The sequence below is a fragment of the Salmo salar genome, chromosome 18 (genome assembly GCF_965601325.2).
Source record: "Salmo salar chromosome 18, fSalSal1, whole genome shotgun sequence".
Taxonomy (NCBI): domain Eukaryota; kingdom Metazoa; phylum Chordata; class Actinopteri; order Salmoniformes; family Salmonidae; genus Salmo; species Salmo salar.
Window position 1 is genome coordinate 36,667,501 of NC_138308.1, and position 15,772 is coordinate 36,683,272.

At 49.0% G+C, this 15,772-nt stretch overlaps 1 protein-coding gene across 5 annotated transcripts in view; it reads right to left on the minus strand.

Moving 5' to 3' along the window:
* The window catches only part of ehbp1 (EH domain binding protein 1), a 477,797-nt gene that overhangs the window by 93,570 nt on the left and 368,455 nt on the right, over positions 1 to 15,772 (minus strand). For all 5 annotated transcript variants that reach the window (XM_082964936.1, XM_082964937.1, XM_082964939.1 and 2 more), the window contains one exon: positions 14,554 to 14,602. In XM_082964936.1, the coding sequence (XP_082821062.1) occupies positions 14,554 to 14,602 (49 nt within the window). The remainder of the gene's footprint in view (positions 1 to 14,553; positions 14,603 to 15,772) is intronic.

A 15,772-nucleotide genomic window follows, 5' to 3' on the forward strand; every position in this document is an offset into this window, starting at 1 on the left:
TGCAGGCAGTGTGTAATTTACCCAGAGTACAGCAGGGTTCACCAACATTCTGTACTCTACTGCAGGCAGTGTGTAATTTACCCAGAGTACAGCAGGGTTCACCAACATTCTGTACTCTACTGCAGGCAGTGTGTAATTTACCCAGAGTACAGCAGGGTTCACCAACATTCTGTACTCTACTGCAGGCAGTGTGTAATTTACCCAGAGTACAGCAGGGTTCACCAACATTCTGTACTCTACTGCAGGCAGTGTGTAATTTACCCAGAGTACAGCAGGGTTCACCAACATTCTGTACTCTACTGCAGGCAGTGTGTAATTTACCCAGAGTACAGCAGGGTTCACCAACATTCTGTACTCTACTGCAGGCAGTGTGTAATTTACCCAGAGTACAGCAGGGTTCACCAACATTCTGTACTCTACTGCAGGCAGTGTGTAATTTACCCAGAGTACAGCAGGGTTCACCAACATTCTGTACTCTACTGCAGGCAGTGTGTAATTTACCCAGAGTACAGCAGGGTTCACCAACATTCTGTACTCTACTGCAGGCAGGCAGTGTGTAATTTACCCAGAGTACAGCAGGGTTAACCAACATTCTGTACTCTACTGCAGGCAGTGTGTAATTTACCCAGAGTACAGCAGGGTTAACCAACATTCTGTACTCTACTGCAGGCAGTGTGTAATTTACCCAGAGTACAGCAGGGTTCACCAACATTCTGTACTCTACTGCAGGCAGGCAGTGTGTAATTTACCCAGAGTACAGCAGGGTTCACCAACATTCTGTACTCTACTGCAGGCAGTGTGTAATTTACCCAGAGTACAGCAGGGTTCCCCAACATTCTGTACTCTACTGCAGGCAGGCAGTGTGTAATTTACCCAGAGTACAGCAGGGTTCACCAACATTCTGTACTCTACTGCAGGCAGTGTGTAATTTACCCAGAGTACAGCAGGGTTAACCAACATTCTGTACTCTACTGCAGGCAGGCAGTGTGTAATTTACCCAGAGTACAGCAGGGTTCACCAACATTCTGTACTCTACTGCAGGCAGGCAGTGTGTAATTTACCCAGAGTACAGCAGGGTTAACCAACATTCTGTACTCTACTGCAGGCAGTGTGTAATTTACCCAGAGTACAGCAGGGTTCACCAACATTCTGTACTCTACTGCAGGCAGTGTGTAATTTACCCAGAGTACAGCAGGGTTAACCAACATTCTGTACTCTACTGCAGGCAGTGTGTAATTTACCCAGAGTACAGCAGGGTTCACCAACATTCTGTACTCTACTGCAGGCAGGCAGTGTGTAATTTACCCAGAGTACAGCAGGGTTAACCAACATTCTGTACTCTACTGCAGGCAGTGTGTAATTTACCCAGAGTACAGCAGGGTTCACCAACATTCTGTACTCTACTGCAGGCAGGCAGTGTGTAATTTACCCAGAGTACAGCAGGGTTAACCAACATTCTGTACTCTACTGCAGGCAGTGTGTAATTTACCCAGAGTACAGCAGGGTTAACCAACATTCTGTACTCTACTGCAGGCAGTGTGTAATTTACCCAGAGTACAGCAGGGTTCACCAACATTCTGTACTCTACTGCAGGCAGGCAGTGTGTAATTTACCCAGAGTACAGCAGGGTTCACCAACATTCTGTACTCTACTGCAGGCAGTGTGTAATTTACCCAGAGTACAGCAGGGTTCCCCAACATTCTGTACTCTACTGCAGGCAGGCAGTGTGTAATTTACCCAGAGTACAGCAGGGTTCACCAACATTCTGTACTCTACTGCAGGCAGTGTGTAATTTACCCAGAGTACAGCAGGGTTAACCAACATTCTGTACTCTACTGCAGGCAGGCAGTGTGTAATTTACCCAGAGTACAGCAGGGTTCACCAACATTCTGTACTCTACTGCAGGCAGGCAGTGTGTAATTTACCCAGAGTACAGCAGGGTTAACCAACATTCTGTACTCTACTGCAGGCAGTGTGTAATTTACCCAGAGTACAGCAGGGTTCACCAACATTCTGTACTCTACTGCAGGCAGTGTGTAATTTACCCAGAGTACAGCAGGGTTCACCAACATTCTGTACTCTACTGCAGGCAGTGTGTAATTTACCCAGAGTACAGCAGGGTTCACCAACATTCTGTACTCTACTGCAGGCAGTGTGTAAATTACCCAGAGTACAGCAGGGTTCACCAACATTCTGTACTCTACTGCAGGCAGTGTGTAATTTACCCAGAGTACAGCAGGGTTCACCAACATTCTGTACTCTACTGCAGGCAGTGTGTAAATTACCCAGAGTACAGCAGGGTTCACCAACATTCTGTACTCTACTGCAGGCAGTGTGTAAATTACCCAGAGTACAGCAGGGTTCACCAACATTCTGTACTCTACTGCAGGCAGGCAGTGTGTAATTTACCCAGAGTACAGCAGGGTTCACCAACATTCTGTACTCTACTGCAGGCAGTGTGTAATTTACCCAGAGTACAGCAGGGTTCACCAACATTCTGTACTCTACTGCAGGCAGTGTGTAATTTACCCAGAGTACAGCAGGGTTCCCCAACATTCTGTACTCTACTGCAGGCAGGCAGTGTGTAATTTACCCAGAGTACAGCAGGGTTCACCAACATTCTGTACTCTACTGCAGGCAGTGTGTAATTTACCCAGAGTACAGCAGGGTTCCCCAACATTCTGTACTCTACTGCAGGCAGGCAGTGTGTAATTTACCCAGAGTACAGCAGGGTTCACCAACATTCTGTACTCTACTGCAGGCAGGCAGTGTGTAATTTACCCAGAGTACAGCAGGGTTCACCAACATTCTGTACTCTACTGCAGGCAGGCAGTGTGTAATTTACCCAGAGTACAGCAGGGTTAACCAACATTCTGTACTCTACTGCAGGCAGTGTGTAATTTACCCAGAGTACAGCAGGGTTCACCAACATTCTGTACTCTACTGCAGGCAGTGTGTAATTTACCCAGAGTACAGCAGGGTTCACCAACATTCTGTACTCTACTGCAGGCAGTGTGTAATTTACCCAGAGTACAGCAGGGTTCACCAACATTCTGTACTCTACTGCAGGCAGTGTGTAAATTACCCAGAGTACAGCAGGGTTCACCAACATTCTGTACTCTACTGCAGGCAGTGTGTAATTTACCCAGAGTACAGCAGGGTTCACCAACATTCTGTACTCTACTGCAGGCAGTGTGTAAATTACCCAGAGTACAGCAGGGTTCACCAACATTCTGTACTCTACTGCAGGCAGTGTGTAAATTACCCAGAGTACAGCAGGGTTCACCAACATTCTGTACTCTACTGCAGGCAGTGTGTAAATTACCCAGAGTACAGCAGGGTTCACCAACATTCTGTACTCTACTGCAGGCAGTGTGTAATTTACCCAGAGTACAGCAGGGTTCACCAACATTCTGTACTCTACTGCAGGCAGTGTGTAAATTACCCAGAGTACAGCAGGGTTCACCAACATTCTGTACTCTACTGCAGGCAGTGTGTAAATTACCCAGAGTACAGCAGGGTTCACCAACATTCTGTACTCTACTGCAGGCAGTGTGTAAATTACCCAGAGTACAGCAGGGTTCACCAACATTCTGTACTCTACTGCAGGCAGTGTGTAATTTACCCAGAGTACAGCAGGGTTCACCAACATTCTGTACTCTACTGCAGGCAGTGTGTAAATTACCCAGAGTACAGCAGGGTTCACCAACATTCTGTACTCTACTGCAGGCAGTGTGTAATTTACCCAGAGTACAGCAGGGTTCACCAACATTCTGTACTCTACTGCAGGCAGTGTGTAAATTACCCAGAGTACAGCAGGGTTCACCAACATTCTGTACTCTACTGCAGGCAGTGTGTAAATTACCCAGAGTACAGCAGGGTTCACCAACATTCTGTACTCTACTGCAGGCAGTGTGTAAATTACCCAGAGTACAGCAGGGTTCCCCAACATTCTGTACTCTACTGCAGGCAGTGTGTAATTTACCCAGAGTACAGCAGGGTTCACCAACATTCTGTACTCTACTGCAGGCAGTGTGTAAATTACCCAGAGTACAGCAGGGTTCACCAACATTCTGTACTCTACTGCAGGCAGTGTGTAATTTACCCAGAGTACAGCAGGGTTCACCAACATTCTGTACTCTACTGCAGGCAGAGTGTAAATTACCCAGAGTACAGCAGGGTTCACCAACATTCTGTACTCTACTGCAGGCAGTGTGTAAATTACCCAGAGTACAGCAGGGTTCACCAACATTCTGTACTCTACTGCAGGCAGTGTGTAAATTACCCAGAGTACAGCAGGGTTCACCAACATTCTGTACTCTACTGCAGGCAGTGTGTAATTTACCCAGAGTACAGCAGGGTTCACCAATATTCTGTACTCTACTGCAGGCAGTGTGTAAATTACCCAGAGTACAGCAGGGTTCACCAACATTCTGTACTCTACTGCAGGCAGTGTGTAATTTACCCAGAGTACAGCAGGGTTCACCAACATTCTGTACTCTACTGCAGGCAGTGTGTAATTTACCCAGAGTACAGCAGGGTTCACCAACATTCTGTACTCTACTGCAGGCAGTGTGTAAATTACCCAGAGTACAGCAGGGTTCACCAACATTCTGTACTCTACTGCAGGCAGTGTGTAATTTACCCAGAGTACAGCAGGGTTCACCAACATTCTGTACTCTACTGCAGGCAGTGTGTAATTTACCCAGAGTACAGCAGGGTTCACCAACATTCTGTACTCTACTGCAGGCAGTGTGTAAATTACCCAGAGTACAGCAGGGTTCACCAACATTCTGTACTCTACTGCAGGCAGTGTGTAATTTACCCAGAGTACAGCAGGGTTCACCAACATTCTGTACTCTACTGCAGGCAGTGTGTAAATTACCCAGAGTACAGCAGGGTTCACCAACATTCTGTACTCTACTGCAGGCAGTGTGTAAATTACCCAGAGTACAGCAGGGTTCACCAACATTCTGTACTCTACTGCAGGCAGTGTGTAAATTACCCAGAGTACAGCAGGGTTCACCAACATTCTGTACTCTACTGCAGGCAGTGTGTAAATTACCCAGAGTACAGCAGGGTTCACCAACATTCTGTACTCTACTGCAGGCAGTGTGTAAATTACCCAGAGTACAGCAGGGTTCACCAACATTCTGTACTCTACTGCAGGCAGTGTGTAAATTACCCAGAGTACAGCAGGGTTCACCAACATTCTGTACTCTACTGCAGGCAGTGTGTAAATTACCCAGAGTACAGCAGGGTTCACCAACATTCTGTACTCTACTGCAGGCAGTGTGTAATTTACCCAGAGTACAGCAGGGTTCACCAACATTCTGTACTCTACTGCAGGCAGTGTGTAATTTACCCAGAGTACAGCAGGGTTCACCAACATTCTGTACTCTACTGCAGGCAGTGTGTAAATTACCCAGAGTACAGCAGGGTTCACCAACATTCTGTACTCTACTGCAGGCAGTGTGTAATTTACCCAGAGTACAGCAGGGTTAACCAACATTCTGTACTCTACTGCAGGCAGTGTGTAATTTACCCAGAGTACAGCAGGGTTCACCAATATTCTGTACTCTACTGCAGGCAGGCAGTGTGTAATTTACCCAGAGTACAGCAGGGTTAACCAACATTCTGTACTCTACTGCAGGCAGGCAGTGTGTAATTTACCCAGAGTACAGCAGGGTTCACCAACATTCTGTACTCTACTGCAGGCAGTGTGTAATTTACCCAGAGTACAGCAGGGTTCACCAACATTCTGTACTCTACTGCAGGCAGTGTGTAAATTACCCAGAGTACAGCAGGGTTCACCAACATTCTGTACTCTACTGCAGGCAGTGTGTAATTTACCCAGAGTACAGCAGGGTTCACCAACATTCTGTACTCTACTGCAGGCAGTGTGTAATTTACCCAGAGTACAGCAGGGTTCACCAACATTCTGTACTCTACTGCAGGCAGTGTGTAATTTACCCAGAGTACAGCAGGGTTCACCAACATTCTGTACTCTACTGCAGGCAGTGTGTAATTTACCCAGAGTACAGCAGGGTTCACCAACATTCTGTACTCTACTGCAGGCAGTGTGTAAATTACCCAGAGTACAGCAGGGTTCACCAACATTCTGTACTCTACTGCAGGCAGTGTGTAATTTACCCAGAGTACAGCAGGGTTCACCAACATTCTGTACTCTACTGCAGGCAGTGTGTAATTTACCCAGAGTACAGCAGGGTTCACCAACATTCTGTACTCTACTGCAGGCAGTGTGTAAATTACCCAGAGTACAGCAGGGTTCACCAACATTCTGTACTCTACTGCAGGCAGTGTGTAAATTACCCAGAGTACAGCAGGGTTCACCAACATTCTGTACTCTACTGCAGGCAGTGTGTAATTTACCCAGAGTACAGCAGGGTTAACCAACATTCTGTACTCTACTGCAGGCAGTGTGTAATTTACCCAGAGTACAGCAGGGTTCACCAATATTCTGTACTCTACTGCAGGCAGGCAGTGTGTAATTTACCCAGAGTACAGCAGGGTTCACCAACATTCTGTACTCTACTGCAGGCAGTGTGTAAATTACCCAGAGTACAGCAGGGTTCACCAACATTCTGTACTCTACTGCAGGCAGTGTGTAATTTACCCAGAGTACAGCAGGGTTAACCAACATTCTGTACTCTACTGCAGGCAGTGTGTAATTTACCCAGAGTACAGCAGGGTTCACCAATATTCTGTACTCTACTGCAGGCAGGCAGTGTGTAATTTACCCAGAGTACAGCAGGGTTAACCAACATTCTGTACTCTACTGCAGGCAGGCAGTGTGTAATTTACCCAGAGTACAGCAGGGTTCACCAACATTCTGTACTCTACTGCAGGCAGTGTGTAATTTACCCAGAGTACAGCAGGGTTCACCAACATTCTGTACTCTACTGCAGGCAGTGTGTAAATTACCCAGAGTACAGCAGGGTTCACCAACATTCTGTACTCTACTGCAGGCAGTGTGTAATTTACCCAGAGTACAGCAGGGTTCACCAACATTCTGTACTCTACTGCAGGCAGTGTGTAATTTACCCAGAGTACAGCAGGGTTCACCAACATTCTGTACTCTACTGCAGGCAGTGTGTAATTTACCCAGAGTACAGCAGGGTTCACCAACATTCTGTACTCTACTGCAGGCAGTGTGTAATTTACCCAGAGTACAGCAGGGTTCACCAACATTCTGTACTCTACTGCAGGCAGTGTGTAATTTACCCAGAGTACAGCAGGGTTCACCAACATTCTGTACTCTACTGCAGGCAGTGTGTAATTTACCCAGAGTACAGCAGGGTTCACCAACATTCTGTACTCTACTGCAGGCAGTGTGTAATTTACCCAGAGTACAGCAGGGTTCACCAACATTCTGTACTCTACTGCAGGCAGTGTGTAATTTACCCAGAGTACAGCAGGGTTCACCAACATTCTGTACTCTACTGCAGGCAGTGTGTAAATTACCCAGAGTACAGCAGGGTTCACCAACATTCTGTACTCTACTGCAGGCAGTGTGTAATTTACCCAGAGTACAGCAGGGTTCACCAACATTCTGTACTCTACTGCAGGCAGTGTGTAATTTACCCAGAGTACAGCAGGGTTCACCAACATTCTGTACTCTACTGCAGGCAGTGTGTAAATTACCCAGAGTACAGCAGGGTTCACCAACATTCTGTACTCTACTGCAGGCAGTGTGTAATTTACCCAGAGTACAGCAGGGTTCACCAACATTCTGTACTCTACTGCAGGCAGTGTGTAATTTACCCAGAGTACAGCAGGGTTCACCAACATTCTGTACTCTACTGCAGGCAGTGTGTAAATTACCCAGAGTACAGCAGGGTTCCCCCCAACTGGAGGCCGGCAGGTGTTTTTATTAGCCCCCCCAAGTTTCTAGGTAAAAAATAAAATACTTGAAAAAAATGTGCATGTTCATTGTTGAACATAGAAGACAACGAACACCAGGAAATAAATAGTCTCCAAGTGATTTACATTTTGGAACTCTGTTCCAGTATTCCCACGTGTAATAGAGAGACGTGATCATATGTTAGCTCGATTATAAAAGATGTTTCAGTCAAATATGATGTCTGTTTAGGGCTTCTTGTGGTCAATTTGAAGTCTACAAATGATCTGTAATTATGTTCCGACCCCCGACCAGCTGGCGGCTGAATCTAGTTGATGACCCCTGGTGTACAGTATAGATAAATAAGGAAGTTAAATCTAGTTGATGACCCCTGGTGTACAGTATAGATAAATAAGGAAGTTAAATCTAGTTGATGACCTCTGGTGTACAGTATAGATAAATAAGGAAGTTAAATCTAGTTGATGACCCCTGGTGTACAGTATAGATAAATAAGGAAGTTAAATCTAGTTGATGACCCCTGGTGTACAGTATAGATAAATAAGGAAGTTAAATCTAGTTGATGACCCCTGGTGTACAGTATAGAGAAATATTTAACTAGGCAAGTCAGTTAAGAACAAATTCTTATTTACAATGACAGCCTAGGAACAGTGGGTTAACTGCCTTGTCAGCTCGGGGATTTGATCTTGCAACCTTTAGGTTACTAGTCCAACACTCTAACCACTAGGCTACGCTGCCGCCCCAAGTTAAATCTAGTTGATTCCTGTGGTACAGTATAGAGAAATAAGGAAGTTAAAAGAGAGAGAGGAGGGAGACGGAGACGGAGAAAGAGAGTGGAAGAGAGCAGAATAGAGGGGGAAAGTCAAAATGGAGGAGAAGAGAGTCAAACCATTGATTTCTATCTAAATGACAAGACACCCTCCCCCTCTTCCTCCTCCCCCCTTCCTCCTCCCCCCTTCTTGTGTAAGAAGTGATTGCACGGTGCAGTAACCCCAGAGACAGACAGACAGACCATTGAAATATGACTGATAAGGACAATCAATAACAGGAGAATATTTTGAGTTTTTATCATCATGGCCTTTGAAAAGATCCATTATCAATGAATGAACACACTGCGCTGTGTGTGTGTGTGTGTTTTTGTGTGTAATGAGAAAAAGCAGAAGTAATTCCCCATGATATCTGATATGAGGCAGTGTGCTGCTGAGGGAGGACCAGGTTTAGGCGCCCCGAGCACTCACACGGATTATTCACAACGGTGAAGAGAGGTCTAACCATTGGAGTTCAAATTCCTCGTTGTATTCTATACAAATGACAACTGTGATTATAAAATCAGAAAGATCAGAAAATATTCCTTCTGTTTATTGTGATTCACATGGTTGCCATTTGACCTGGTGTTGATGTTGTGTTGATGTAGCTACATTACCTCTCTCCACTTGTTGATGTGACTACATTACCTCGCTCCTCTTGTTGTGACTACATTACCTTTCACCCTCCTATTTGTGTGGCTACATTACCTCTCTCCTCTGTGGCTATATTACCTCTCTCCTCTTGTTGTGGCTACATTACCTCTCTCCTCTTGTTGATGTGACTACATTACCTCTCTCTCTCCCTCTCTCCTCTTGTTGTAGCTACATTACCTCTCCCCTTGTTGATGTGACTATATTACCTCTCTCCGCTTGTTGTGGCTACATTACCTCTCTCTCTCCCGTTGTTGATGTGACTATATTACCTCTCTCCGCTTGTTGTGGCTACATTACCTCTCTCCTCTTGTTGTGGCTACATTACCTCTCTCTTGATGTGGCTATATTACCTCTCTCCACTTGTTTGTGGCTACATTACCTCTCTTCCCCCCTTTGTTGATGTGACTATATTATCTCTCTCCCCTTGCTGATGTGGCTACAATACCTCTCTCCTCTTGTTGATGTAGCTACATTACCTCTCTTTCCCCCCTTGTTGATGTGACTATATTACCTCTCTTTCCCCCCTTGTTGATGTGGCTACATTACCTCTCTCTCACCTTGTTGCCGTGACTACATTACCTCTCTCCCCTTGTTGCCGTGACTACATTACCTCTCCCCTTGTTGCCATGGCTACATGACCCCTCTCTCCCCTTGCTGATGTGGCTACATTACCTCTCTCTCCCCTTGTTGATGTGGCTACATTACCTCTCTCTCCCCTTGTTGTGGCTACATTTCCTCTCTCCGCTTGTTGTGGCTACATTACCTCTCTCCGCTTGTTGTGGCTACATTACCTCTCTCTCCCCTTGTTGATGTGACTACATTACCTCTCTCCTCTTGTTGTAGCTACGTCTCCTCTTGTTGTGGCTACATTACCTCTCTCTCCCTTGTTGATGTGACTACATTACCTCTCTCTCCCTTGTTGATGTGACTACATTACCTCTCTCTGCCTTGTTGATGTGACTACATTACCGGTCTCCTCTTGTTGTAGCTACATTACCTCTCTCTCTCCCCTTGTTGATGTGACTACATTACCTCTCTCCTCTTGTTGTAGCTACATTACCTCTCTACGTCTCACACATCTTTCTCTTTCTACTCCCCATACAGAAGTGTGGTACGGTTTTTGGGACCAGGGAGTGTGTGTGTGTGTGAAAGCCTATTTGTCAGGCCCCGTCTCGCAGCAAATTCCTCAATGGGTTGAGAGGAGGAACGAGAGAAGGGCTGAATGAAAGAAGGAAGACAGCTGTAAACAGGATTACATCATTGCAAGGCCTGGTCCATGAAACCACACACACATCTTACATGTGTCCCCTCACCCACACAGGCATTTATCACACACACACACACACACACTCACTCACTCACTCACTCACTCACTCACTCACTCACTCACTCACTCACTCACTCACTCACTCACTCACTCACTCACTCACTCACTCACACACTCACACACTCACACACTCACACACACACACACACACACACACACACACACACACACACACACACACACACACACGGCAGGTCGTCTATTTATGATACTATACCTCTCAGAGGTGACTTTCCCCCTACCCCTCCGCCCAATACTCTCTACCCCTCCGCCCAATACTCTCTACCCCTCCACCCCATACTCTCTACCCCTCCGCCCAATACTCTCTACCCCTCCGCCCAATACTCTCTACCCCTCCGCCCCATACCCTCTACCCCTCCACCCCATACTCTCTACCCCTCCACCCCTCCACCCCATACTCTCTACCCCTCCGCCCAATACTCTCTACCCCTCCACCCCATACTCTCTACCCCTCCGCCCAATACTCTCTACCCCTCCGCCCAATACTCTCTACCCCTCCGCCCCATACCCTCTACCCCTCCACCCCATACTCTCTACCCCTCCGCCCAATACCCTCTACCCCTCCACCCCATACTCTCTACCCCTCCGCCCAATACTCTCTACCCCTCCGCCCCATACCCTCTACCCCTCCGCCCAATACCCTCTACCCCTCCGCCCAATACCCTCTACCCCTCCGCCCAATACCCTCTACCCCTCCACCCCATACTCTCTACCCCTCCACCCCATACCCTCTACCCCTCCGCCCAATACCCTCTACCCCTCCACCCCATACCCTCTACCCCTCCACCCCATACTCTCTACCCCTCCGCCCCATACCCTCTACCCCTCCGCCCCATACCCTCTACCCCTCCGCCCCATACTCTCTACCCCTCCGCCCCATACCCTCTACCCCTCCACCCCATACCCTCTACCCCTCCGCCCCATACTCTCTACCCCTCCGCCCCATACCCTCTAACCCTCCACCCCATACTCTCTACCCCTCCACCCCATACCCTCTACCCCTCCGCCCAATACTCTCTACCCCTCCGCCCAATACTCTCTACCCCTCCACCCCATACTCTCTACCCCTCCGCCCAATACTCTCTACCCCTCCGCCCAATACTCTCTACCCCTCCGCCCCATACCCTCTACCCCTCCACCCCATACTCTCTACCCCTCCACCCCATACTCTCTACCCCTCCGCCCAATACTCTCTACCCCTCCACCCCATACTCTCTACCCCTCCGCCCAATACTCTCTACCCCTCCGCCCAATACTCTCTACCCCTCCGCCCCATACCCTCTACCCCTCCACCCCATACTCTCTACCCCTCCGCCCAATACCCTCTACCCCTCCACCCCATACTCTCTACCCCTCCGCCCAATACTCTCTACCCCTCCGCCCCATACCCTCTACCCCTCCGCCCAATACCCTCTACCCCTCCGCCCAATACCCTCTACCCCTCCACCCCATACTCTCTACCCCTCCACCCCATACTCTCTACCCCTCCACCCCATACCCTCTACCCCTCCGCCCAATACCCTCTACCCCTCCACCCCATACCCTCTACCCCTCCACCCCATACTCTCTACCCCTCCGCCCCATACCCTCTACCCCTCCGCCCCATACCCTCTACCCCTCCGCCCCATACTCTCTACCCCTCCGCCCCATACCCTCTACCCCTCCACCCCATACCCTCTACCCCTCCGCCCCATACTCTCTACCCCTCCGCCCCATACCCTCTAACCCTCCACCCCATACTCTCTACCCCTCCACCCCATACCCTCTACCCCTCCGCCCAATACCCTCTACCCCTCCACCCCATACTCTCTACCCCTCCACCCCATACCCTCTACCCCTCCACCCCATACCCTCTACCCCTCCACCCCATACTCTCTACCCCTCCGCCCCATACCCTCTACCCCTCCACCCCATACCCTCTACCCCTCCGCCCCATACTCTCTACCCCTCCGCCCCATACTCTCTACCCCTCCGCCCCATACCCTCTACCCCTCCGCCCCATACCCTCTACCCCTCCGCCCCATACCCTCTACCCCTCCGCCCCATACCCTCTACCCCTCCACCCCATACTCTCTACCCCTCCGCCCCATACCCTCTACCCCTCCGCCCCATACCCTCTACCCCTCCGCCCCATACTCTCTACCCCTCCGCCCCATACCCTCTAACCCTCCACCCCATACTCTCTACCCCTCCACCCCATACCCTCTACCCCTCCGCCCAATACCCTCTACCCCTCCACCCCATACCCTCTACCCCTCCACCCCATACTCTCTACCTCTCCGCCCCATACCCTCTACCCCTCCACCCCATACCCTCTACCCCTCCACCCCATACTCTCTACCCCTCCGCCCCATACTCTCTACCCCTCCGCCCCATACCCTCTACCCCTCCGCCCCATACCCTCTACCCCTCCGCCCCATACTCTCTACCCCTCCGCCCCATACCCTCTAACCCTCCACCCCATACCCTCTACCCCTCCGCCCCATACCCTCTACCCCTCCGCCCCATACCCTCTACCCCTCCACCCCATACCCTCTACCCCTCCACCCCATACTCTCTACCCCTCCGCCCCATACTCTCTACCCCTCCGCCCCATACCCTCTACCCCTCCGCCCCATACCCTCTACCTCTCCAACCCTCTAACCCTCTAATTGTGTATGCGGACAAAAGGCGAGCAAGACAAAACTCACTAACGGTCTTATTCCTCTACAGCACCAGTAATGGTGTTATTCCTCTACAGCACCAGTAACGGTGTTATTCCACTACAGCACCAGTAATGGTGTTATTCCTCTACAGCACCAGTAACGGTGTTATTCCACTACAGGACCAGTAATGGTGTTATTCCACTACAGGACCAGTAACGGTGTTATTCCACTACAGGACCAGTAACGGTCTTATTCCACTACAGGACCAGTAATGGTGTTATTCCTCTACAGCACCAGTAACGGTGTTATTCCACTACAGGACCAGTAATGGTGTTATTCCACTACAGGACCAGTAACGGTGTTATTCCACTACAGGACCAGTAACGGTCTTATTCCACTACAGGACCAGTAATGGTGTTATTCCACTACAGGACCAGTAATGGTGTTATTCCTCTACAGCACCAGTAACGGTGTTATTCCACTACAGGACCAGTAATGGTGTTATTCCACTACAGGACCAGTAACGGTGTTATTCCACTACAGGACCAGTAACGGTCTTATTCCACTACAGGACCAGTAATGGTGTTATTCCTCTACAGCACCAGTAACGGTGTTATTCCACTACAGGACCAGTAATGGTGTTATTCCACTACAGGACCAGTAACGGTGTTATTCCACTACAGGACCAGTAACGGTCTTATTCCACTACAGGACCAGTAATGGTGTTATTCCACTACAGGACCAGTAATGGTGTTATTCCTCTACAGGACCAGTAATGGTGTTATTCCACTACAGCACCAGTAACGGTGTTATTCCACTACAGGACCAGTAATGGTGTTATTCCACTACAGGACCAGTAACGGTGTTATTCCACTACAGGACCAGTAACGGTGTTATTCCACTACAGGACCAGTAACGGTCTTATTCCACTACAGGACCAGTAATGGTGTTATTCCACTACAGGACCAGTAATGGTGTTATTCCTCTACAGGACCAGTATTTCCATCACCAGGGCTGACACTGACACTTGGACAGAGAAGTGTCAACAACCTCTGCATAATCAGAACAGTTGCCTCGGAGGTGGAAACCAGTGTTTGGCCCAAACACCTTTGGTGCAAAGCCTGGAAACACTTGTGCAAAGCCTGTGTGTGTGTGTGTGTGTGTGTGTGTGTGTGTGTGTGTGTGTGTGTGTGAGCGGCACAGAGGGCAGCAGACACTTACCTTTTTGTTGTTTTCCTTAATATCCTGAGGATTGAGGGCCTTGTAGTCTCTGGAGAGAACAGAGGAGAGGTCAGAGAGAGAGACAGAACAGAGGAGAGGTCAGAGAGAGACAGAACAGAGGAGAGGTCAGAGAGAGAGACAGAACAGAGGAGAGGTCAGAGAGAGAGAACAGAGGAGAGGTCAGAGAGAGAGACAGAACAGAGGAGAGGTCAGAGAGAGAGACAGAACAGAGGAGAGGTCAGAGAGAGAGACAGAACAGAGGAGAGGTCAGAGAGAGAGACAGAACAGAGGAGAGGTCAGAGAGAGAGACAGAACAGAGGAGAGGTCAGAGAGAGAGAACAGAGGAGAGGTCAGAGAGAGAGACAGAACAGAGGAGAGGTCAGAGAGAGAGACAGAACAGAGGAGAGGTCAGAGAGAGAGACAGAACAGAGGAGAGGTCAGAGAGAGAGACAGAACAGAGGAGAGGTCAGAGAGAGAGACAGAACAGAGGAGAGGTCAGAGAGAGAGACAGAACAGAGGAGAGGTCAGAGAGAGAGACAGAACAGAGGAGAGGTCAGAGAGAGAGACAGAACAGAGGAGAGGTCAGAGAGAGAGAGAACAGAGGAGAGGTCAGAGAGAGACAGAACAGAGGAGAGGTCAGAGAGAGAGACAGAACAGAGGAGAGGTCAGAGAGAGAGACAGAACAGAGGAGAGGTCAGAGAGAGAGACAGAACAGAGGAGAGGTCAGAGAGAAAGACAGAACAGAGGAGAGGTCAGAGAGAGAGACAGAACAGAGGAGAGGTCAGAGAGAGAGACAGAACAGAGGAGAGGTCCGAGAGAGAGACAGAACAGAGGAGAGGTCAGAGAGAGAGACAGAACAGAGGAGAGGTCAGAGAGAGAGACAGAACAGAGGAGAGGTCAGAGAGAGAGAGAACAGAGGAGAGGTCAGAGAGAGAGACAGAACAGAGGAGAGGTCAGAGAGAGAGACAGAACAGAGGAGAGGTCAGAGAGAGACAGAACAGAGGAGAGGTCAGAGAGAGAGACAGAACAGAGGAGAGGTCAGAGAGAGAGACAGAACAGAGGAGAGGTCAGAGAGAGAGAGAACAGAGGAGAGGTCAGAGAGAGACAGAACAGAGGAGAGGTCAGAGAGAGAGAGAACAGAGGAGAGGTCAGAGAGAGAGAGAGAACAGAGGAGAGGTCAGAGAGAGAGAGAACAGAGGAGAGGTCAGAGAGAGAGACA